Source organism: Heteronotia binoei, chromosome 2 (genome assembly GCF_032191835.1).
Source record: "Heteronotia binoei isolate CCM8104 ecotype False Entrance Well chromosome 2, APGP_CSIRO_Hbin_v1, whole genome shotgun sequence".
In the NCBI taxonomy this organism is placed as follows: Eukaryota; Metazoa; Chordata; class Lepidosauria; order Squamata; family Gekkonidae; genus Heteronotia; species Heteronotia binoei.
Genome location: NC_083224.1, coordinates 9,498,437 through 9,524,205, shown reverse-complemented (window position 1 = coordinate 9,524,205; position 25,769 = coordinate 9,498,437). Strand labels below are relative to the sequence as shown.

Below are 25,769 nucleotides of genomic sequence, written 5' to 3'. Positions count from 1 at the left end.
AGTGGTAGAGCATCTGCTTGGGAAGCAGAAGGTCCCAGGTTCAATCCCTGGCATCTCCAACTAAAAGGGTCCAGGCAAGTAGGCATGAAAAACCTCAGCTTGAGACCCTGGAGAGCAGGGGAGGGACGGTGGCTCAGTGGTAGAGCATCTGCTTGGTAAGCAGAAGGTCCCAGGTTCAATCCCTGGCATCTCCAACTAAAAGGGTCCAGGCAAGTAGGCATGAAAAACCTCAGCTTGAGACCCTGGAGAGCAGGGGAGGGACGGTGGCTCAGTGGTAGAGCATCTGCTTGGGAAGCAGAAGGTCCCAGGTTCAATCCCTGGCATCTCCAACTAAAAGGGTCCAGGCAAGTAGGCATGAAAAACCTCAGCTTGAGACCCTGGAGAGCAGGGGAGGGACGGTGGCTCAGTGGTAGAGCATCTGCTTGGTAAGCAGAAGGTCCCAGGTTCAATCCCTGGCATCTCCAACTAAAAGGGTCCAGGCAAGTAGGCATGAAAAACCTCAGCTTGAGACCCTGGAGAGCAGGGGAGGGACGGTGGCTCAGTGGTAGAGCATCTGCTTGGGAAGCAGAAGGTCCCAGGTTCAATCCCTGGCATCTCCAACTAAAAGGGTCCAGGCAAGTAGGCATGAAAAACCTCAGCTTGAGACCCTGGAGAGCAGGGGAGGGACGGTGGCTCAGTGGTAGAGCATCTGCTTGGGAAGCAGAAGGTCCCAGGTTCAATCCCTGGCATCTCCAACTAAAAGGGTCCAGGCAAGTAGGCATGAAAAACCTCAGCTTGAGACCCTGGAGAGCAGGGGAGGGACGGTGGCTCAGTGGTAGAGCATCTGCTTGGGAAGCAGAAGGTCCCAGGTTCAATCCCTGGCATCTCCAACTAAAAGGGTCCAGGCAAGTAGGCATGAAAAACCTCAGCTTGAGACCCTGGAGAGCAGGGGAGGGACGGTGGCTCAGTGGTAGAGCATCTGCTTGGTAAGCAGAAGGTCCCAGGTTCAATCCCTGGCATCTCCAACTAAAAGGGTCCAGGCAAGTAGGCATGAAAAACCTCAGCTTGAGACCCTGGAGAGCAGGGGAGGGACGGTGGCTCAGTGGTAGAGCATCTGCTTGGGAAGCAGAAGGTCCCAGGTTCAATCCCTGGCATCTCCAACTAAAAGGGTCCAGGCAAGTAGGCATGAAAAACCTCAGCTTGAGACCCTGGAGAGCAGGGGAGGGACGGTGGCTCAGTGGTAGAGCATCTGCTTGGGAAGCAGAAGGTCCCAGGTTCAATCCCTGGCATCTCCAACTAAAAGGGTCCAGGCAAGTAGGCATGAAAAACCTCAGCTTGAGACCCTGGAGAGCCGCTGCCAGTCTTAGTAGACAATACTGACTTGGATGGACCCAGGGTCTGATTCAGTAGAAGGCAGCTTCAGATGCATGTTCAGATGTTCAATGTGTTCATATGTTCACACATCCCTGCATGTGCATATTAATTAGCAAAAAAAAAAAATCAAGTGTGTCCTGATATTTATTACTAAAATGAGTTTCTTAGAACCTTAGAGGGGGATTAGAGGGAGTTACGGAGGAGGAGGGGGAGGGTCAACCTTCATATGCAACCTTCCTATGTGAGGGGTCTGGAGATGGTGAGGGGTCTGGAGAGCAAGTCCTATGAGGAAAGGTTGAAGGAGCTGGGGATGGTTAGCCTGGAGAGGAGGAGGCTGAGAGGTGACAGGATCACCATCTTCAGGTACCTGAAGGATTGTTCTACAGAGGATGGGGTGGAATTGTTTTCTGTGGCCCCAGAAGGTAGGACCAGAACCAGTGGGTTGAAATTAAGTCAGAAGAGTTTCCAGCTCAACATGAGAAGAACTTCCTGACCATTAGAGCGGTTCCTCAGTGGAACAGGCTTCCTCCTAGGGAGGTGGTGGGCTCTCCTTCCTTGGAGGTTTTTCAACAGAGGCTGGATGGCCATCTGACAGCAATGAAGATCCTGTGAATTTAGGGGGAAGTGTTTGTGAGTTTCCTGCATTGTGCAGGGGGTTGGACTAGATGACCCTAGAGGTCCCTTCCAACTCTAGGATTCTATATGTGTCGCGGAATTTTGGGCTGCCATTTGCTTGGGGTTCATAGTTGGGGCAGCTGTGCCCTGTGTGCCGTGTTTATTGACGGCTCAGAAGAATCTGGTTAGCCGCTGTGGAAAATGGATGTTGCACTAGATGGCTGCACTAGATGGCCAGTTTGGTGTAGTGGTTAAGTGCGCAGACTCTTATCTGGGAGCACCAGGTTTGATTCCCCACTCCTCCACTTGCAGCTGCTGGAATGGCCTTGGGTCAGCCATAGCTCTGGCAGAGGTTGTCCTTGAAGGGGTGGCTGCTGTGAAAGCCCTCTCAGCCCCACTCACCTCACAGGGTGTCTATTGTGGGGGAGGAAGGGAAAGGAGATTGTAGGTCGCTCTCTGTCCTTGAAAGGGCAGCTGCTGTGAGAGCCCTCTCAGCCCCACTCACCTCACAGGGTGTCTGTTGTGGGGAAGAAGGGAAAGGAGATTGTAGGCCGCTCTCTGTCCTTGAAAGGGCAGCTGCTGTGAGAGCCCTCTCAGCCCCACTCACCTCACAGGGTGTCTGTTGTGGGGGAGGAAGGGAAAGGAGATTGTAGGCCGCTCTCTGTCCTTGAAAGGGCAGCAGCTGTGAGAGCCCTCTCAGCCCCACTCACCTCACAGGGTGTCTTGTTGTGGGGGAGGAAGGGAAAGGAGATTGTAGGCCGCTTTCTGTCCTTGAAAGGGCAGCTGCTGTGAGAGCCCTCTCAGCCCCACTCACCTCACAGGGTGTCTGTTGTGGGGGAGGAAGGGAAAGGAGATTGTAAACCGCTCTCTGTCCTTGAAAGGGCGGCTGCTGTGAGAGCCCTCTCAGCCCCACTCACCTCACAGGGTGTCTGTTGTGGGGGAGGAAGGGAAAGGAGATTGTAGGCTGCTCTCTGTCCTTGAAAGGGTGGCTGCTGTGAGAGCCCTCTCAGCCCCACTCACCTCACAGGGTGTCTGTTGTGGGGGAGGAAGGGAAAGGAGATTGTAAGCCGCTCTGAGTCTCTAATTCAGAGAGAATGGCGGGGTATAAATCTATAGTTCTTCTTCGAAACAGTAGTGCAAGACTGTGAAGTGGGATAATTTGTCTGATAAAAGTGCCTGTGTGCAGTCTGGATGAAAGAATTCATTGCAAACTGTTTTCTCGTGATTTTGGTTTATGAGTCACGTGGAGACTCTTAGCCTTTAAAAAGTGCCTGTGTGTGCACTCCGATTTATTTTTATGCAGGCTGTTTGGATTCATTTTAGTGCAGACTGTTTGGGGAAAGAGGTTATGTCACAGTGCCTGCGTCCACTCTTGTTTTTTTCATTGCAGTCTGTTAAAAGGTAGAGGCTTCAGAATACTAAAGCGCCTGTGTGGAAACTTAAATTTTTCATCATGCACTGTTTAGAAGTAGAGTCTACTCAGAAGTCGAGGCCACACGGCTTTTCCTATCACCCAATCTTCTTCGCCTGTATTAAATGTTTTGATAGTATAGCTTCATCCTGACGTTTCTTCTATTATAGTTCTGCTTAAACTCAGCAAGCCCCCTTTCCCCCCCCTCCTGTTTATTAGTTCGTTTAGGGGGAGGTGTTTGTGAGTTTCCTGCATCGTGCAGGGGGTTGGACTAGATGACCCTGGAGGTCCCTTCCAACTCCAGGATTCTATGATTCTAAGATCCTGTGAATTTAGGGGGAGGTGTTTGTGAGTTTCCTGCATCGTGCTGGGGGTTAGACTAGATGACCCTGGAGGTCCCTTCCAACTCTAGAATTCTATGATTCTAAGATCCTGTGAATTTAGGGGGAGGTGTTTGTGAGTTTCCTGCATAGTGCAGGGGGTTGGACTAGATGACCCTGGAGGTCCCTTCCAACTCTAGGATTCTATGATTCTAAGATCCTGTGAATTTAGGGGGAGGTGTTTGTGAGTTTCCTGCATCGTGCAGGGGGTTGGACTAGATGACCCTGGAGGTCCCTTCCAACTCTAGAATTCTATGATTCTAAGATCCTGTGAATTTAGGGGGAGGTGTTTGTGAGTTTCCTGCATCGTGCAGGGGGTTGGACTAGATGACCCTGGAGGTCCCTTCCAACTCTAGGTTTCTATGATTCTAAGATCCTGTGAATTTAGGGGGAGGTGTTTGTGAGTTTCCTGCATCGTGCAGGGGGTTGGACTAGATGACCCTGGAGGTCCCTTCAAGCTCTAGGATTCTATGATTCTAAGATCCTGTGAATTTAGGGGGAGGTGTTTGTGAGTTTCCTGCATCGTGCAGGGGGTTGGACTAGATGACCCTGGAGGTCCCTTCCAACTCTATGATTCTGTGATTCTAAGATCCTGTGAATTTAGGGGGAGGTGTTTGTGAGTTTCCTGCATCGTGCAGGGGGTTGGACTAGATGACCCTGGAGGTCCCTTCCAACTCTAGGATTCTATGATTCTAAGATCCTGTGAATTTAGGGGGAGGTGTTTGTGAGTTTCCTGCATCGTGCAGGGGGTTGGACTAGATGACCCTGGAGGTCCCTTCAACTCCAGGATTCTATGATTCTAAGATCCTGTGAATTTAGGGGGAGGTGTTTGTGAGTTTCCTGCATTGTGCAGGGGGTTGGACTAGATGACCCTGGAGGTCCCTTCCAACTCTAGGATTCTATGATTCTAAGATCCTGTGAATTTAGGGGGAGGTGTTTGTGAGTTTCCTGCATCGTGCAGGGGGTTGGACTAGATGACCCTGGAGGTCCCTTCCAGCTCTAGGATTCTATGATTCTAAGATCCTGTGAATTTAGGGGGAGGTGTTTGTGAGTTTCCTGCATCGTGCAGGGGGTTAGACTAGATGACCCTGGAGGTCCCTTCCAACTCTATGATTCTGTGATTCTAAGATCCTGTGAATTTAGGGGGAGGTGTTTGTGAGTTTCCTGCATTGTGCAGGGGGTTGGACTAGATGACCCTGGAGGTCCCTTCCAACTTTAGGATTCTATGATTCTAAGATCCTGTGAATTTAGGGGGAGGTGTTTGTGAGTTTCCTGCATCGTGCAGGGGGTTGGACTAGATGACCCTGGAGGTCCCTTCCAGCTCTAGGATTCTATGATTCTAAGATCCTGTGAATTTAGGGGGAGGTGTTTGTGAGTTTCCTGCATCGTGCAGGGGGTTGGACTAGATGACCCTGGAGGTCCCTTCCAACTCTAGGATTCTATGATTCTAAGATCCTGTGAATTTAGGGGGAGGTGCTTGTGAGTTTCCTGCATTGTGCAGGGGGTTGGACTAGATGACCCTGGAGGTCCCTTCCAACTTTAGGATTCTATGATTCTAAGATCCTGTGAATTTAGGGGGAGGTGTTTGTGAGTTTCCTGCATCGTGCAGGGGGTTGGACTAGATGACCCTGGAGGTCCCTTCCAGCTCTAGGATTCTATGATTCTAAGATCCTGTGAATTTAGGGGGAGGTGTTTGTGAGTTTCCTGCATCGTGCAGGGGGTTAGACTAGATGACCCTGGAGGTCCCTTCCAACTCTATGATTCTGTGATTCTAAGATCCTGTGAATTTAGGGGGAGGTGTTTGTGAGTTTCCTGCATTGTGCAGGGGGTTGGACTAGATGACCCTGGAGGTCCCTTCCAACTTTAGGATTCTATGATTCTAAGATCCTGTGAATTTAGGGGGAGGTGTTTGTGAGTTTCCTGCATCGTGCAGGGGGTTGGACTAGATGACCCTGGAGGTCCCTTCCAGCTCTAGGATTCTATGATTCTAAGATCCTGTGAATTTAGGGGGAGGTGTTTGTGAGTTTCCTGCATCGTGCAGGGGGTTGGACTAGATGACCCTGGAGGTCCCTTCCAACTCTAGGATTCTATGATTCTAAGATCCTGTGAATTTAGGGGGAGGTGCTTGTGAGTTTCCTGCATCGTGCAGGGGGTTGGACTGGATGACCCTGGAGGTCCCTTCCAACTCTAGGATTCTATGATTCTAAGATCCTGTGAATTTAGGGGGAGGTGTTTGTGAGTTTCCTGCATCGTGCAGGGGGTTGGACTAGATGACCCTGGAGGTCCCTTCCAACTCTAGGATTCTATGATTCTAAGATCCTGTGAATTTAGGGGGAGGTGTTTGTGAGTTTCCTGCATCGTGCAGGGGGTTGGACTAGATGACCCTGGAGGTCCCCTCCAACTCTAGGATTCTATGATTCTAAGATCCTGTGAATTTAGGGGGAGGTAAGAACATAAGAACATAAGAGAAGCCATGTTAGATCAGGCCAATGGCCCATCCAGTCCAACATTCTGTGTCACACAGCGGCCAAATATATATATATATATATATATATATACACACACACACACTGTGGCTAATAGCCACTGATGGACCTCTGCTCCATATTTTTATCTAACCCCTTCTTGAAGGTGGCTATGCTTGTGGACGCCACCACCTCCTGTGGCAGTGAATTCCACATGTTAATCACCCTTTGGGTGAAGAAGTACTTCCTTTTATCCGTTTTAACCTGCCTGCTCAGCAATTTCATCGAATGCCCACGAGTTCTTGTATTGTGAGAAAGGGAGAAAAGTACTTCTTTCTCTACTTTCTCCATCCCATGCATTATCTTGTAAACTTCTATCATGTCACCCCTCAGTCGACGTTTCTCCAAGCTAAAGAGCCCTAAGCGTTTCAACCTTTCTTCATAGGGAAGGTGTTCCAGCCCTTTAATCATTTTAGTTGCCCTTTTCTGAACTTTCTCCAATGCTATAATATCCTTTTTGAGGTGCGGCGACCAGAACTGCACACAGTACTCCAAATGAGACCGCACCATCGATTTATACAGAGGCATTATGATACTGGCTGATTTGTTTTCAATTCCCTTCCTAATAATTCCCAGCATGGCGTTGGCCTTTTTTATTGCAAATGCACACTGTCTTGACATTTTCAGTGAATTATCTACCACAACCCCAAGATCTCTCTCTTGGTCTGTCTCTGCCAGTTCACACCCCATCAACTTGTATTTGTAGCTGGGATTCTTGGCTCCAATGTGCATTACTTTGCACTTGGCCACATTGAACCGCATCTGCCACGTTGACGCCCACTCACCCAGCCTCAACAGATCCCTTTGGAGTTCCTCACAATCCTCTCTGGTTCTCACCACCCTGAACAATTTAGTGTCATCCGCAAATTTGGCCACTTCACTGCTCACTCCCAACTCTAAATCATTTATGAACAAGTTAAAGAGGATGGGACCCAGTACCGAGCCCTGCGGCACCCCACTGCTTACCGTCCTCCACTGCGAAGACTCCCCATTTATACTCACTCTCTGCTTCCTATTACTCAGCCAGTTTTTGATCCACAAGAGGACCTGTCCTTTTACTCCATGACTCTCAAGCTTTCTAAGGAGCCTTTGATGAGGAACTTTATCAAAAGCTTTCTGGAAGTCAAGGTAAACAACATCTATCGGGTCTCCTTTGTCCACATGTTTGTTCACCCCCTCAAAGAAATGTAACAGGTTAGTGAGGCAAGATCTTCCCTTGCAGAACCCATGCTGAGTCTTCCTCAATAACCCGTGTTCATCAATGTGCCTACTCATTCTGTCCTTGATAATGGTTTCTACCAACTTTCCCGGTATTGAAGTCAGACTGACTGGCCTGTAATTTCCCGGATCTCCTCTGGAACCCTTTTTAAAGATGGGGGTGACATTTGCTACCTTCCAGTCCTCAGGAACGGAGGCAGATTTCAATGAAAGATTACAGATTTTTGTTAGAAGATCCACAAGTTCAACTTTGAGTTCTTTCAGAACTCTCGGATGTATGCCATCCGGACCCGGTGACTTATTAGTTTTTAATTTGTCTATTAGTTGTAGGACCTCCTCTTTTGTCACCTCAATCTGACTCAGGTCTTTCAACACCCCTTCCAAAATTAGTGGTTCTGGGGCGGGCAAACACTTCTCATCTTCCACGGTGAAGACGGAGGCAAAAAATGCATTCAGCTTCTCAGCCATTTCCCCATCCTCCTTCAGTAATCCTTTTACCCCATGGTCATCCAAGGGCCCCACTGCTTCCCTGGCTGGTTTCCTACTTCTAATATATTTGAAGAAATTTTTATTGTTGGTCTTTATGTTTTTTGCAATATGCTCCTCATAGTCCCTTTTTGCCTGCCTGATCACAGTCTTGCATTTGATTTGCCACTGCCTGTGTTCCCTTTTATTAATCTCACTTGGACTGGTTTTCCACCGCTTAAAGGAGTCCTTCTTACCTTTTACAGCTTCCATTACTTTGTTTGTTAACCATGCTGGCCTCTTCTTATACCTGTTTGTGCCTTTCCTAACTTGTGGTATGTATTTTATCTGAGCTTCTAGGATTATAGTTTTAAATAGTCTCCAAGCTTCCCCAAGGGTTTTGACCGTATTTACCTTTCCTTTCAGTTTCCTCCTCACAGGTGTTTGTGAGTTTCCTGCATCGTGCAGGGGGTTGGACTAGATGACCCTGGAGGTCCCTTCCAGCTCTAGGATTCTATGATTCTAAGATCCTGTGAATTTAGGGGGAGGTGTTTGTGAGTTTCCTGCATCGTGCAGGGGGTTGGACTAGATGACCCTGGAGGTCCCTTCCAACTCCAGGATTCTATGATTCTAAGATCCTGTGAATTTAGGGGGAGGTGTTTGTGAGTTTCCTGCATCGTGCAGGGGGTTGGACTAGATGACCCTGGAGGTCCCTTCCAACTCTATGATTCTGTGATTCTAAGATCCTGTGAATTTAGGGGGAGGTGTTTGTGAGTTTCCTGCATTGTGCAGGGGGTTGGACTAGATGACCCTGGAGGTCCCTTCCAACTTTAGGATTCTATGATTCTAAGATCCTGTGAATTTAGGGGGAGGTGTTTGTGAGTTTCCTGCATCGTGCAGGGGGTTGGACTAGATGACCCTGGAGGTCCCTTCCAACTTTAGGATTCTATGATTCTAAGATCCTGTGAATTTAGGGGGAGGTGTTTGTGAGTTTCCTGCATCGTGCAGGGGGTTGGACTAGATGACCCTGGAGGTCCCTTCAACTCCAGGATTCTATGATTCTAAGATCCTGTGAATTTAGGGGGAGGTGTTTGTGAGTTTCCTGCATCGTGCAGGGGGTTGGACTAGATGACCCTGGAGGTCCCTTCCAACTCTAGGATTCTATGATTCTAAGATCCTGTGAATTTAGGGGGAGGTGTTTGTGAGTTTCCTGCATCGTGCAGGGGGTTGGACTAGATGACCCTGGAGGTCCCTTCCAACTCTAGGATTCTATGATTCTAAGATCCTGTGAATTTAGGGGGAGGTGTTTGTGAGTTTCCTGCATTGTGCAGGGGGTTGGACTAGATGACCCTGGAGGTCCCTTCCAACTCTAGGATTCTATGATTCTAAGATCCTGTGAATTTAGGGGGAGGTGCTTGTGAGTTTCCTGCATTGTGCAGGGGGTTGGATTAGATGACCCTGGAGGTCCCTTCCAACTTTAGGATTCTATGATTCTAAGATCCTGTGAATTTAGGGGGAGGTGTTTGTGAGTTTCCTGCATCGTGCAGGGGGTTGGACTAGATGACCCTGGAGGTCCCTTCCAGCTCTAGGATTCTATGATTCTAAGATCCTGTGAATTTAGGGGGAGGTGTTTGTGAGTTTCCTGCATCGTGCAGGGGGTTGGACTAGATGACCCTGGAGGTCCCTTCCAACTCTAGGATTCTATGATTCTTAGATCCTGTGAATTTAGGGGGAGGTGCTTGTGAGTTTCCTGCATCGTGCAGGGGGTTGGACTGGATGACCCTGGAGGTCCCTTCCAACTCTAGGATTCTATGATTCTAAGATCCTGTGAATTTAGGGGGAGGTGTTTGTGAGTTTCCTGCATCGTGCAGGGGGTTGGACTAGATGACCCTGGAGGTCCCTTCCAACTCTAGGATTCTATGATTCTAAGATCCTGTGAATTTAGGGGGAGGTGTTTGTGAGTTTCCTGCATCGTGCAGGGGGTCGGACTAGATGACCCTGGAGGTCCCTTCCAACTCTAGGATTCTATGATTCTAAGATCCTGTGAATTTAGGGGGAGGTGTTTGTGAGTTTCCTGCATCGTGCAGGGGGTTGGACTAGATGACCCTGGAGGTCCCTTCCAGCTCTAGGATTCTATGATTCTAAGATCCTGTGAATTTAGGGGGAGGTGTTTGTGAGTTTCCTGCATCGTGCAGGGGGTTGGACTAGATGACCCTGGAGGTCCCTTCCAACTCTATGATTCTGTGATTCTAAGATCCTGTGAATTTAGGGGGAGGTGTTTGTGAGTTTCCTGCATTGTGCAGGGGGTTGGACTAGATGACCCTGGAGGTCCCTTCCAACTTTAGGATTCTATGATTCTAAGATCCTGTGAATTTAGGGGGAGGTGTTTGTGAGTTTCCTGCATCGTGCAGGGGGTTGGACTAGATGACCCTGGAGGTCCCTTCCAACTTTAGGATTCTATGATTCTAAGATCCTGTGAATTTAGGGGGAGGTGTTTGTGAGTTTCCTGCATCGTGCAGGGGGTTGGACTAGATGACCCTGGAGGTCCCTTCCAGCTCTAGGATTCTATGATTCTAAGATCCTGTGAATTTAGGGGGAGGTGTTTGTGAGTTTCCTGCATCGTGCAGGGGGTTGGACTAGATGACCCTGGAGGTCCCTTCCAACTCCAGGATTCTATGATTCTAAGATCCTGTGAATTTAGGGGGAGGTGTTTGTGAGTTTCCTGCATCGTGCAGGGGGTTGGACTAGATGACCCTGGAGGTCCCTTCCAACTCTATGATTCTGTGATTCTAAGATCCTGTGAATTTAGGGGGAGGTGTTTGTGAGTTTCCTGCATTGTGCAGGGGGTTGGACTAGATGACCCTGGAGGTCCCTTCCAACTTTAGGATTCTATGATTCTAAGATCCTGTGAATTTAGGGGGAGGTGTTTGTGAGTTTCCTGCATCGTGCAGGGGGTTGGACTAGATGACCCTGGAGGTCCCTTCCAACTTTAGGATTCTATGATTCTAAGATCCTGTGAATTTAGGGGGAGGTGTTTGTGAGTTTCCTGCATCGTGCAGGGGGTTGGACTAGATGACCCTGGAGGTCCCTTCCAACTTTAGGATTCTATGATTCTAAGATCCTGTGAATTTAGGGGGAGGTGTTTGTGAGTTTCCTGCATCGTGCAGGGGGTTGGACTAGATGACCCTGGAGGTCCCTTCCAGCTCTAGGATTCTATGATTCTAAGATCCTGTGAATTTAGGGGGAGGTGTTTGTGAGTTTCCTGCATCGTGCAGGGGGTTGGACTAGATGACCCTGGAGGTCCCTTCCAACTCCAGGATTCTATGATTCTAAGATCCTGTGAATTTAGGGGGAGGTGTTTGTGAGTTTCCTGCATCGTGCAGGGGGTTGGACTAGATGACCCTGGAGGTCCCTTCCAACTCTATGATTCTGTGATTCTAAGATCCTGTGAATTTAGGGGGAGGTGTTTGTGAGTTTCCTGCATTGTGCAGGGGGTTGGACTAGATGACCCTGGAGGTCCCTTCCAACTTTAGGATTCTATGATTCTAAGATCCTGTGAATTTAGGGGGAGGTGTTTGTGAGTTTCCTGCATCGTGCAGGGGGTTGGACTAGATGACCCTGGAGGTCCCTTCCAACTTTAGGATTCTATGATTCTAAGATCCTGTGAATTTAGGGGGAGGTGTTTGTGAGTTTCCTGCATCGTGCAGGGGGTTGGACTAGATGACCCTGGAGGTCCCTTCAACTCCAGGATTCTATGATTCTAAGATCCTGTGAATTTAGGGGGAGGTGTTTGTGAGTTTCCTGCATCGTGCAGGGGGTTGGACTAGATGACCCTGGAGGTCCCTTCCAACTCTAGGATTCTATGATTCTAAGATCCTGTGAATTTAGGGGGAGGTGTTTGTGAGTTTCCTGCATCGTGCAGGGGGTTGGACTAGATGACCCTGGAGGTCCCTTCCAACTCTAGGATTCTATGATTCTAAGATCCTGTGAATTTAGCGGGAGGTGTTTGTGAGTTTCCTGCATTGTGCAGGGTGTTGGACTAGATGACCCTGGAGGTCCCTTCCAACTCTAGGATTCTATGATTCTAAGATCCTGTGAATTTAGGGGGAGGTGCTTGTGAGTTTCCTGCATTGTGCAGGGGGTTGGATTAGATGACCCTGGAGGTCCCTTCCAACTTTAGGATTCTATGATTCTAAGATCCTGTGAATTTAGGGGGAGGTGTTTGTGAGTTTCCTGCATCGTGCAGGGGGTTGGACTAGATGACCCTGGAGGTCCCTTCCAGCTCTAGGATTCTATGATTCTAAGATCCTGTGAATTTAGGGGGAGGTGTTTGTGAGTTTCCTGCATCGTGCAGGGGGTTGGACTAGATGACCCTGGAGGTCCCTTCCAACTCTAGGATTCTATGATTCTTAGATCCTGTGAATTTAGGGGGAGGTGCTTGTGAGTTTCCTGCATCGTGCAGGGGGTTGGACTGGATGACCCTGGAGGTCCCTTCCAACTCTAGGATTCTATGATTCTAAGATCCTGTGAATTTAGGGGGAGGTGTTTGTGAGTTTCCTGCATCGTGCAGGGGGTTGGACTAGATGACCCTGGAGGTCCCTTCCAACTCTAGGATTCTATGATTCTAAGATCCTGTGAATTTAGGGGGAGGTGTTTGTGAGTTTCCTGCATCGTGCAGGGGGTTGGACTAGATGACCCTGGAGGTCCCTTCCAGCTCTAGGATTCTATGATTCTAAGATCCTGTGAATTTAGGGGGATGTGTTTGTGAGTTTCCTGCATCGTGCAGGGGGTTGGACTAGATGACCCTGGAGGTCCCTTCCAACTCTATGATTCTGTGATTCTAAGATCCTGTGAATTTAGGGGGAGGTGTTTGTGAGTTTCCTGCATCGTGCAGGGGGTTGGACTAGATGACCCTGGAGGTCCCTTCCAACTCTAGGATTCTATGATTCTAAGATCCTGTGAATTTAGGGGGAGGTGTTTGTGAGTTTCCTGCATCGTGCAGGGGGTTGGACTAGATGACCCTGGAGGTCCCTTCAACTCCAGGATTCTATGATTCTAAGATCCTGTGAATTTAGGGGGAGGTGTTTGTGAGTTTCCTGCATTGTGCAGGGGGTTGGACTAGATGACCCTGGAGGTCCCTTCCAACTCTAGGATTCTATGATTCTAAGATCCTGTGAATTTAGAGGGAGGTGTTTGTGAGTTTCCTGCATCGTGCAGGGGGTTGGACTAGATGACCCTGGAGGTCCCTTCCAGCTCTAGGATTCTATGATTCTAAGATCCTGTGAATTTAGGGGGAGGTGTTTGTGAGTTTCCTGCATCGTGCAGGGGGTTGGACTAGATGACCCTGGAGGTCCCTTCCAACTCTATGATTCTGTGATTCTAAGATCCTGTGAATTTAGGGGGAGGTGTTTGTGAGTTTCCTGCATCGTGCAGGGGGTTGGACTAGATGACCCTGGAGGTCCCTTCCAACTCCAGGATTCTATGATTCTAAGATCCTGTGAATTTAGGGGGAGGTGTTTGTGAGTTTCCTGCATCGTGCAGGGGGTTGGACTAGATGACCCTGGAGGTCCCTTCCAACTCTATGATTCTGTGATTCTAAGATCCTGTGAATTTAGGGGGAGGTGTTTGTGAGTTTCCTGCATTGTGCAGGGGGTTGGACTAGATGACCCTGGAGGTCCCTTCCAACTCTAGGATTCTATGATTCTAAGATCCTGTGAATTTAGGGGGAGGTGCTTGTGAGTTTCCTGCATTGTGCAGGGGGTTGGATTAGATGACCCTGGAGGTCCCTTCCAACTTTAGGATTCTATGATTCTAAGATCCTGTGAATTTAGGGGGAGGTGTTTGTGAGTTTCCTGCATCGTGCAGGGGGTTGGACTAGATGACCCTGGAGGTCCCTTCCAGCTCTAGGATTCTATGATTCTAAGATCCTGTGAATTTAGGGGGAGGTGCTTGTGAGTTTCCTGCATCGTGCAGGGGGTTGGACTAGATGACCCTGGAGGTCCCTTCCAACTCTAGGATTCTATGATTCTAAGATCCTGTGAATTTAGGGGGAGGTGCTTGTGAGTTTCCTGCATCGTGCAGGGGGTTGGACTGGATGACCCTGGAGGTCCCTTCCAACTCTAGGATTCTATGATTCTAAGATCCTGTGAATTTAGGGGGAGGTGTTTGTGAGTTTCCTGCATCGTGCAGGGGGTTGGACTAGATGACCCTGGAGGTCCCTTCCAACTCTAGGATTCTATGATTCTAAGATCCTGTGAATTTAGGGGGAGGTGTTTGTGAGTTTCCTGCATCGTGCAGGGGGTTGGACTAGATGACCCTGGAGGTCCCTTCCAACTCTAGGATTCTATGATTCTAAGATCCTGTGAATTTAGGGGGAGGTGTTTGTGAGTTTCCTGCATCGTGCAGGGGGTTGGACTAGATGACCCTGGAGGTCCCTTCCAACTCTAGGATTCTATGATTCTAAGATCCTGTGAATTTAGCGGGAGGTGTTTGTGAGTTTCCTGCATCGTGCAGGGGGTTGGACTAGATGACCCTGGGGGTCCCTTCCAACTCTAGGATTCTATGATTCTAAGATCCTGTGAATTTAGGGGGAGGTGTTTGTGAGTTTCCTGCATCGTGCAGGGGGTTGGACTAGATGACCCTGGAGGTCCCTTCCAACTTTAGGATTCTATGATTCTAAGATCCTGTGAATTTAGGGGGAGGTGTTTGTGAGTTTCCTGCATCGTGCAGGGGGTTGGACTAGATGACCCTGGAGGTCCCTTCCAACTCTAGGATTCTATGATTCTAAGATCCTGTGAATTTAGGGGGAGGTGTTTGTGAGTTTCCTGCATCGTGCAGGGGGTTGGACTAGATGACCCTGGAGGTCCCTTCCAACTCCAGGATTCTATGATTCTAAGATCCTGTGAATTTAGGGGGAGGTGTTTGTGAGTTTCCTGCATCGTGCAGGGGGTTGGACTAGATGACCCTGGAGGTCCCTTCCAACTCCAGGATTCTATGATTCTAAGATCCTGTGAATTTAGGGGGAGGTGTTTGTGAGTTTCCTGCATCGTGCAGGGGGTTGGACTAGATGACCCTGGAGGTCCCTTCCAACTTTAGGATTCTGTGATTCTAAGATCCTGTGAATTTAGGGGGAGGTGTTTGTGAGTTTCCTGCATCGTGCAGGGGGTTGGACTAGATGACCCTGGAGGTCCCTTCCAGCTCTAGGATTCTATGATTCTAAGATCCTGTGAATTTAGGGGGAGGTGTTTGTGAGTTTCCTGCATCGTGCAGGGGGTTGGACTAGATGACCCTGGAGGTCCCTTCCAACTCTAGGATTCTATGATTCTAAGATCCTGTGAATTTAGGGGGAGGTGTTTGTGAGTTTCCTGCATCGTGCAGGGGGTTGGACTAGATGACCCTGGAGGTCCCTTCCAACTCTAGGATTCTATGATTCTAAGATCCTGTGAATTTAGGGGGAGGTGTTTGTGAGTTTCCTGCATCGTGCAGGGGGTTGGACTAGATGACCCTGGAGGTCCCTTCCAACTCTAGGATTCTATGATTCTAAGATCCTGTGAATTTAGGGGGAGGTGTTTGTGAGTTTCCTGCATTGTGCAGGGGGTTGGACTAGATGACCCTGAAGGTCCCTTCCATCTCTAGGATTCTATGATTCTAAGATCCTGTGAATTTAGGGGGAGGTGTTTGTGAGTTTCCTGCATCGTGCAGGGGGTTGGACTAGATGACCCTGGAGGTCCCTTCCAACTCTAGGATTCTATGATTCTAAGATCCTGTGAATTTAGGGGGAGGTGTTTGTGAGTTTCCTGCATCGTGCAGGGGGTTGGACTAGATGACCCTGGAGGTCCCTTCCAACTCTAGGATTCTATGATTCTAAGGTCCTGTGAATTTAGGGGGAGGTGTTTGTGAGTTTCCTGCATTGTGCAGGGGGTTGGACTAGATGACCCTGGAGGTCCCTTCCAACTCCAGGATTCTAGTTAGTTAGTTTTTTTGATTTATAACGGGCCCCGAACCTCGTGGTGCAGAGTGTTAAAGCTGCAGTACTGCAGTCCTAAGCTCTGCTTACAACCTGCGTTCGATCCCCAGTGGAAGCTGGGGTTTCAGGTCGCCGGCTCGAGGTTGACTCAGCCGTCCATCCTTCCGAGGTCGGTAAAGGAGTCCCCAGCTTGCTGGGGGGAAAGCGTGGAGGACCTGGGAAGGCCATGGCAAACCACCCCGTCAAAAGTCTGCCGTGAAAACGTTGTGAGAGCAACGTCACCCCAGAGTCGGAAATGACTGGTGCTTGCACAAGGGACCTTTCCTTTTACCTCCCCGCCGAAGCAGGCTGTCTTCAAGGTGCTACTGGGCTCTTGCCCTTTTCTACTGCCAAGGTCATGGTTCGCCCAGGGCCCCAACATACCTTGGGCCAGCCCCGCATGGGTCTACATGGTGAATTTGGAATCGTGGGCGGCCATACTGACGAAGAGATAGGATTTCTACCCCGCCCTTCCCTCGGAGTCTCGGAGAGGCCAACAATCTCCTTTCCCTTCCTCGCCGCCCGAAAGGCTGAGAGCCGCCGCTCTGTTCCCAGCTCACCGGCTCACCCCTTCTTCCCGCTCTCCTCGCAGGGATGCCGGACGAGCAGAGGGAGGGGCTGCAGGAGGAGCTGATCGACAGCATCCTTCAGGTCCTGCAACGCAACCCGCAGCTGCACTACTACCAAGGCTACCACGACATCGTGGTCACTTTTCTGCTGGTGGTCGGGGAGAGGCTGGCGACGGCCCTGGTGGAGAAGCTTTCGACCCATCACCTCAGGTACGCCTGCCTGTCGCTCTGCCCCCAGAGCTGGGTTCTTACGCTGTATTTGGTGTAGTTTGGTGTGGTGGTTAAGTGTGGGGACTCTTATCCGGGAGAATCGGGTTGGATTCCCCACTCCTCCAGTTGCAGCTGCTGGAATGGCCTTGGGTCAGCCAGAGCTCTCTTATCTGGGAGAATGGGGTTTGATTCCCCACTCCTCCACTTGCACCTGCTGGAATGGCCTTGGGTCAGCCAGAGCTCTCTTATCTGGGAGAACCGGGTTTGATTCCCCATTCCTCCGCTTGCAGCTGCTGGAATGGCCTTGGGTCAGCCAGAGCTCTCTTATCTGGGAGAACCGGGTTTGATTCCCCACTCCTCTGCTTGCAGCTGCTGGAATGGCCTTGGGTCAGCCAGAGCTCTCTTATCTGGGAGAACCGGGTTTGATTCCCCACTCCTCCACTTGCACCTGCTGGAATGGCCTTGGGTCAGCCACAGCTCTCTTATCTGGGAGAACCGGGTTTGATTCCCCACTCCTCCACTTGCACCTGCTGGAAGGGCCTTGGGTCAGCCATAGCTCTGGCAGAGGTTGTCCTTGAAAGGGCAGCTGCTGTGAGAGCCCTCTCCAGCCCCACCCACCTCACAAGGTGTCTGTTGTGGGGGAGGAAGGTAAAGGAGATTGTGAGCCGTTTTGAGACTCTTCAGAGTGGAGGGCGGGATATAAATCCAATATCATCATCTTCTTGTTTGTTGTCTGAGATGAACGGGAGCGTGCAAACGTCACCCCCGTTGCACCGTTACATGCCTGATCCTACCTGTGTCGCCTGGCAGGGATTTCATGGACCCAACAATGGATAACACCAAGCACATCTTGAACTATTTGATGCCTATTATCGACCAGGTGAACCCAGAACTGCACGACTTCATGCAGAGGTAGGTGGGTTTTACTGGGACTTTTCTCAAAGCAGCTTTTATTTAAGCATTTGTTTCTCTGTTATGCATTTCAGTGGACTTGGAACATTTATATCTCCCCTACTGGCTCAGGGGTCTCCAAACTTTGTGATCGTATGGGTACTTTTGCTATTAGAATCATAGAATCGTAGAGCTGGAAGGGACCTCCAGGGTCATCTAGTCCAACCCCCTGCACAATGCAGGAAACTCACAAATACCTACGCCTAAATTCACAGGATCCTCATTGCTGTCAGAGGGCCATCTAGCCTCTGTTTAAAAACGTCCAAGGAAAGAGAGCCCACCACCTCCCGAGGAAGCCTGTTCCACTGAGGAATCGCTCTAACAGTAAGGAAGTTCTTCCTAATTTTGAGCCGGAAACTCTTTTGATTTAATTTCAACCCATTGATTCTGGTCTTACCTTCTGCGGCCACAGAAAACAATTCCACACCATCCTCTATAGGACAGCCCTTCAAGGACTTGAAGATGGTGATCCTATCACCTCTCAGCCGCCGCCTCTCCAGGCTAAACAGGCCCAGCTCCTACAACCTTTCCTCATAGGACTTGATCTCTAGATCCCTCACCATCTTCGTCGCCCTCCTCTGGACCCGTTCCAGCTTGTCTAGATCCTTCTTAAAATGTGGTACCCAAAACTGAATGCAGTACTCCAGGGGAGGTCTTACCAGAGCAGAGTAAAGCGATACGATCACTTCACGTGATCTGGACACTAGACTTCTGTCGATACAGCCCAAAACTGCATTTGCCCTTTTCGCCACCGCATCACACTGTTGGCTCATGTTCAGCGTATGTTGGCTAGCAGGATCTTCATTGCTGTCAGATGGCCATCCAGCCTCTGCTTAAAAACCTCCAAGGAAGGAGAGCCGGCCTTCCGACATAGTGAGGGGCGGCGAAGAGCGCAGCCACAAAATGGCTATCAGGTAATGGCTGCTGCAGGAGGCGGAGTTAAGCAAAAAAATGGCTGCCTCAGCTTCCCTTCAGTCACTCCTTGCAGATTCTTATGTCATAGTGGCAGCTGCTGCCTAAGCAATGTTTTCGGAGTCAGCCTAGCCTATTAGATTTCCTACGGCCAATCAGATGCCTTGCTGGGCAAACCCCGTTAGGAGCCCTGGTCTCTTAGAATCACAGAGTGGGAAGGGGCCAGACAGGCCATCTCGTCCAACTCCCTTCTTGTGAAGCACTGCAGAGTCTTGATTAAGGATGAGCTGTATGTAGACGCAAGAGCCCCGTGGCGCAGAGTGCTAAAGCTGCACTCCTGCAGTCCTAAGCTCTGCTCACGACCTGAGTTCGATCCCCGGCGGAGGCTGGGTTTTCAGGTAGCCGGCTCGAGGTTGACTCAGCCTTCCATCCTTCCGAGGTCGGTCAAATGAGTCCCCAGCTTGCTGGGGGGAAAGTGTAAAAGACTGGGGAAAGCAATGGCAAAGCAGCCCGAAAAAAGCAACGTCACCCCAGAGTTGGAAACGACTGGTGCTTGCACAGGGGACTACCTTTACATCTGTCTATCTGTCTGTCTGTCTATCTATCTAAGAGCCCCATGGCGCAAAGTGATAAAGCTGCACTCCTCCTGTTAAAACAATTTTATTGGTAACATATGGTAATAAATCTATATCTTACATCTTTAAAAACTTTTATCTACCCCATATATTACTTTCTACCCACCCCTCCCCCCGTTACTTGACCCCCGCCAGTGTTATTTACTTAAAAAGCAAATATTTAAAGGTACCCTTAACTATTAAAACAAAAATTTATATTCTTCTTTTTAAAACTTAATCATTATCAAAAATTGTCCAATGTCCTTTTATTGTCCACTCTTTTTCTACATATCTTCTAAACTTTTTCCACTCCGTCTTAAAAACTTCCAAATCATAGCCTCTTAATATTCTTGTTAATTTCATTCCATGTCATAACTTTTATAATCCAATCCCATGTCATCCAACGACTGGGGCTTGCACAGGGGACTACCTTTACATCAGTCTATCTATCTGTCTGTCTGTCTATCTATCTATCTAAGAGCCCCGTGGCGCGGAGTGGTAAAGCTGCAGTACTCCAGTCTGAACTCCCTGCTCACGACCTGAGTTCGATCCTGGCGGAAGCTGGGTTCAGGTAGCCGGCTCAAGGTTGACTCAACCTTCCATCCTTCCGAGGTTGGTCAAAGGGAAAGCGTAGATGACTGGGGATGGCAAGGGCAAACCACCCCGTAAAAAAGTCTGCCGTGAAAACGTGAAAGCAACGTCACCCCAGAGTCGGAAACGACTGGTGCTTGCACAGGGGACCTTTCCTTTTCCTATGTAGATAGGCCCAAATGGGCAGCAGCCGTGTTGGTCTGAAGCAGTAGAACAAAGTGGGAGTCAAGTTGCACCTCTAAGACCAACCAAGTTTTATTCAGAACGTATGGTTTCGTGTGCTCCGAGCACACTTCATCAGACGAGGAATCAGGTACAGGGAGCAGAGCTACATATAGCTGGCAGGCAGTGGTTTAGAATGCAACATGGAACAAATTTAAGATCCAGAACAGTAAAATTAACAAACCGAGCCAACCTTTGATCTGGGTAGCATGAGCATGAGAAAGCAATAAAACAGTGATAATAAAACAATTTGGGGTAGGTATTTGAACAGGCTTCCTCCTTGGGAGGTGGTGGGCTCTCCTTCCTTGGAGGTTTTCAAGCAGAGGCTCGATGGCCATCTGACAGCGATGAAGATCCTGTGAAGTTGGGGTAGGTCTTTGTGGGTTTCTTGCATTGTGCAGGGGGTTGGACTGGATGACCCTGGAGGTCCCTTCCAACTCTATGGGAGGTGGTGGGCTCCCCTTCCTTGGAGGTTTTTCAACAGAGGGAAGATGGCCATCTGACAGCGATGAAGGTCCTGTGAATTTGGGGTAGGTCTTTGTGGGTTTCCTGCATTGTGCAGGGGGTTGGACTTGATGAATCTGGAGGTCCCTTCCAACTCTAGGATTCTATGATCCCTCCCTACCTTCCTCCTTCCTTCCTTCCTTCCTGGCTTCCTCGGGAGGTAGTGGGCTCTCCTTCCTTGGAGGGTCCTAAACAGAGGCTAGATGGCCATCTGACAGAGATGCAGATCCTGTCAATTTAGGGGGAGGTGTTTGTGAGTTTCCTGCATTGTGCAGGGGGTGGACTAGATGACCTTGGAGGTCACTTCCAACTCTATGATTCCTCCCTCCCTTGGGAGGTGGTGGGCTTTCCTTGGAGGGTCCTAAACAGAGGCTAGATGGCCATCTGACAGCAATGAAGATCCTGTGAATTCGGGGTAGGTCTTTGTGGGTTTCCTGCATTGTGCAGGGGGTTGGACAAGATGACCCTGGAGGTCCCTTCCAACTCTAGGATTCTATGATTCGTCCCTCCCTCCCTCCCTCCCTCCCTCCCTTCCTTCCTTCCTTCCTTCCTTCCTTCCTTCCTTCCTTCCTTCCTTCCTTCCTGGCTTCCTCGGGAGGTGGTGGGCTCTCCTTCCTTGGAGGGTCCTAAACAGAGGCTAGATGGCCATCTGACAGCGATGCAGATCCTGTGAATTTAGGGGGAGGTGTGTGTGAGTTTCCTGCATTGTGCAGTGGGTTGGACTAGATGACCCTGGAGGTCCCTTCCAACTCTAGGATTCTATGAGTGATACGTCAAAATGTAAAAACGTCTGTTAATCACCCTATTGTTATAAGCCTGGGCCAAAAAGGAAGAAAGAAAAGCCCTCTTGTTGGTCAGTTATCTGATGCTGACTGTCGTAGCCCGAAACTCGGTGCAATACACGTGCCCTTGTTACTCTACGCAGACGATACACTGTTGTCGTCGTGCTCTAGAGTGCGGTTAAGACATCTGCTGTCTCGCTGTGCAGTCTTTCTTACTAATAACAAGCTCCAGCTGAACCACGATAAATCAAAAATCCTAGTCTTCTCGAAAAAGTGGAGATCTTATACTGTGGAGATGCTTGACTGCTGCAGGTGAGGGTGTTCTGCTCTGCCCCCTCCGCCCAGCACTCGCTCCCTTGCACTAGTCACTCGCAGGCCGGATAAGAGCCCTAGATGGGCCGGTTTGAACCCCCGGGCCTTACATCTGACACCCCTGCAAGATCCTCTGCTTCCCGGAGCAATTCCTCACCAGCTTATGCCTCAGCCTTTTCAGAGAGCGCGAATCCCTTTTAGCCTGCAACGTCCCACCTCAGTAAGTGGGTCAGACCTCATAGATTAGGGGTGGTCAACGGTAGCTCTCTACATGTTTTTTGCCTACAACTCCCATCAGCCCCAGTCATTGGCCATGCTGGCTGGGGCTGATGGGAGTTGTAGGCAAAAAAAACACCTCTGGAGAGCTACCATTGGCCACCCCTGTTATAGGTGGGTCATTGATGGTAAAGAGATAGAACAGGTCAAATACTACAAATATTTAGGCGTTTACTTGAACATATGAAGCTGCCTTCTACTGAATCAGACCTCGGTCCATCACAGTCAGTATTGTCTTCTCAGACTGGCAGCCGCTCGCCAAGGTCTCAAGCTGAGGCTTTTCACACCTGTTTGCCTGGACCCTTTTTTGGAGATGCCGGGGATTGAACCTGGGACCTTCTGCTTACCAAGCAGATGCTCTACCACTGAGCCACCGTCCTTCCCCTGCTCTCCAGGGTCTCAAGCTGAGGCTTTTCACACCTATTTGCCTGGACCCTTTTTTTTGGAGATGCCAGGGATTGAACTTGGGACCTTCTGCTTACCAAGCAGCTGCTCTACCCCTGAGCCACCATCCCTCCCCTGCTCTCCAGGTCTCAAGCTGAGGTTTTTCACACCTATTTGCCTGGACCCTTTTTAGTTGGAGATGCCGGGGATTGAACCTGGGACCTTCCTCTTACCAAGCAGGTGCTCTACCACTGAGCCACCGTCCCTCCCCTGCTCTCCAGGGTCTCAAGCTGAGGTTTTTCACACCTATTTGCCTGGACCCTTTTTTTGGAGATGCCGGGGATTGAACCTGGGACCTTCTGCTTCCCAAGCAGATGCTCTACCACTGAGCCACCGTTCCCTCCCCTACTTCCAATATAACGCGACCTGGTCCACCCACCGCAAGTATGCCGCAAAGATAGCTGACGCCAGTGCTTCAGCTGTAACACACTTCTTCAGCTGACTGGGGTGGTTTAACCTGAAATGCTGTCTGCTTCTCCTCAGGGCCGAAGTGGGGACCATTTTTGCTCTCAGCTGGCTGATCACCTGGTTTGGACACGTCCTCTGCGACTTCAGACACGTGGTGCGGTTGTACGATTTCTTCTTGGCGTGCCACCCGCTGATGCCAATCTACTTTGCAGCAGTGGTAGGCATCGTTCGCCAGGTCACTGAACAAGGAATTATAATGGGATATGCTTTTGAAAAGAAGTCGGGGCGTAGAGAGGGGAACCCGAGAGGAGGTCCATCAGTGGCTGTTAGCCACAAGGTATAGATGGGGATTAGCACGTGGAATTCACTGCCACAGGAAGTGGTGGTGGCTGCAAGCATAGACAGCTTCAAGAGGGGATTGGATAAACATATGGGGCAGAGGTCCATCAGGGGCTATTAGCCACAGTGTATTGTTGGAACTCTCTGTCTGGGGCAGTGATGCTCTTTATTTTTGTTCCTTGGGGGGAGCAACTGTGGGAGGGCTTCTAGTGTCCCGCCCCCACTGATGGACCTCCTGATGGCGCCTGGGTTTTTTGACCACTGTGTGACACAGAATGTTGGAATGGATGGGCCACTGGCCTGATCCAACAGGGCTTCTCTTATGTTCTTATGTGGCACAGAGTGTTGGACTGGAGGGGCCACTGGCCTGATCCAACATGGCTTCTCTTATGTTCTTATGTGACACAGAGTGTTAGACTGGATGGGCCACTGGCCTGATCCAACAGGGCTTCTCTTATGTTCTTATGTGACACAGAGTGTTGGACTGGAGGGGCCACTGGCCTGATCCAACAGGGCTTCTCTTATGTTCTTATGTGACACAGAGTGTGGGACTGGATGGGCCTTTGCCCTGATCCAACAGGGCTTCTCTTATGTTCTTATGTGACACAGAGTGTTGGACTGGATGGGCCATTGGCCTGATCCAACAGGGCTTCTCTTATGTTCTTATGTGACACAGAGTGTTGGACTGGAGGGGCCACTGGCCTGATCCAACAGGGCTTCTCTTATGTTCTTATGTGACACAGAGTGTTGGACTGGAGGGGCCATTGGCCTGATCCTACAGGGCTTCTCTTATGTTCTTATGTGACACAGAGTGTTGGACTGGAGGGGCCATTGGCCTGATCCAACAGGGCTTCTCTTATGTCCTTATGTGACACAGAGTGTTGGGCTGGATGGGCTGTTGGCCTGATCCAACATGGCTTCTCTTATGTTCTTATGTGACACAGAGCGTTGGGCTGGATGGGCCATTGGCCTGATCTAACATGGCTTCTCTTATGTTCTTATGTGACACAGAGTGTTGGACTGGAGGGGCCTTTGCCCTGATCCAACATGGCTTCTCTTATGTTCTTATGTGATACAGAGTGTTGGGCTGGATGGGCCATTGGCCTGATCCAACATGGCTTCTCTTATGTTCTTATGTGATACAGAGCGTTGGGCTGGATGGGCCATTGGCCTGATCCAACATGGCTTCTCTTATGTTCTTATGTGATACAGAGCGTTGGGCTGGATGGGCCATTGGCCTGATCCAACATGGCTTCTCTTATGTTCTTATGTGATACAGAGCGTTGGGCTGGATGGGCCATTGGCCTGATCCAACATGGCTTCTCTTATGTTCTTATGTGATACAGAGTGTTGGACTGGAGGGGCCACTGGCCTGATGGAACAGGGCTTCTCTCTTACATTCTTATGTCTGGGGTAGTGATGCCCTGTCTTCTTGGTGCTTGGGAGGGGCAACTGTGAGAGGGATTCTGGAGTTCTGGCCCCACTGGTGGACCTCCTGATGGCACCTGGGTTTGGGCCACTGTGTGACAAAGAGCGTTGGACCGGATGAGCCAGCGGAATGATCCAACGGGGCTTCTCTTGCATTCACAGTTGACTTAGACCAACGCCATAGGGTTTTCAAGGCAGGAGATGTTCAAGGTGTGGATTGCCCTTGCCTGCCTCTGCATAGCGAGCCTTGGTGGTCTCCCATTGGAGGACTGACCATTGCTGGCCCCGCTTAGCTTCCTAAATCCAATGAGACCTGGCTAGCCTGGGCCGTCCAGCTCAACGCAAGAGATGCCCAGGGGTGGTTTGCCCTTGCCTGCCTCTGTGCAGCAACCCTGGGCTTCCTTGTAATACTTGGACTTCCATCCAAGTATTAACCAGGGCCAACCCTACATAGCTTCTTGTAGCGACCTTGTTGGGTTATTAAGGCATCGCCCTCGATGTTGCCCATCTCAGATTATGTGGCCCTTGCTCAGGAGAGCCAGTTTGGTGGAGTGGTTAAGTCTGTGGACTCTTATCTGGGAGAACCGGGTTTGATTCCCCACTCCTCCACTTGCACCTGCTGGAATGGCCTTGGGTCAGCCATAGCTCTGGCAGAGGTTGTCCTTGAAAGGGCAGCTGCTGGGAGAGCCCTCTCAGCCCCACCCACCTCACAGGGTGTCTGTTGTGGGGGAGGAAGGGAAAGGAGATTGTGAGCCACTCTGAGACTCTTCGGAGTGGAGGGCGGGATATAAATCCAGTATCTTCATCCACCTCACAGGGTGTCTGTTGGGGGGGGGGGCGTAGGTAAAGGAGATTGTGAACCGTTCTGAGACTCTTCAGAGTGGAGGAAGGGGAAGAGATTGTAAGCTGCTGTGAGACACCAAGTGAAGGGTGGGGTATAAATCCAATGTTCAGTTTGGTGTAGTGGTTAAGTGCACGGACTCTTATCTGGGAGAACCGGGTTTGATTCCCCACTCCTCCACTTGCACCTGCTGGTATGGCCTTAGGTCAGCCAGAGCTTTCACAGGAGTTGTCCTTGAAAGGGCAGCTTCTGTCAGAGCCCTCTCAGCTCCACCCACTTCACAGGGTGTCTGTTGTGGGGGGAGAAGAGATAGGAGATTGTAGGAGATTGTAATCTACTCCTTTAGTCTCTGATTCAGAGAGAAGGGTGGGTATAAATCTGCAGTCTTCTTCTT

General features: G+C 50.0%; 1 protein-coding gene across 1 annotated transcript in view; it reads left to right on the top strand.

Annotated features, from left to right (window-relative positions):
• Window positions 1-25,769, top strand: part of TBC1D20 (TBC1 domain family member 20) — a 47,070-nt gene that overhangs the window by 19,088 nt on the left and 2,213 nt on the right. Inside the window, exons 4-6 of the mRNA XM_060230570.1 lie at window positions 16,565-16,751; window positions 17,562-17,663; window positions 22,843-22,984. Of these exons, the coding sequence (XP_060086553.1) occupies window positions 16,565-16,751; window positions 17,562-17,663; window positions 22,843-22,984 (431 nt within the window). The remainder of the gene's footprint in view (window positions 1-16,564; window positions 16,752-17,561; window positions 17,664-22,842; window positions 22,985-25,769) is intronic.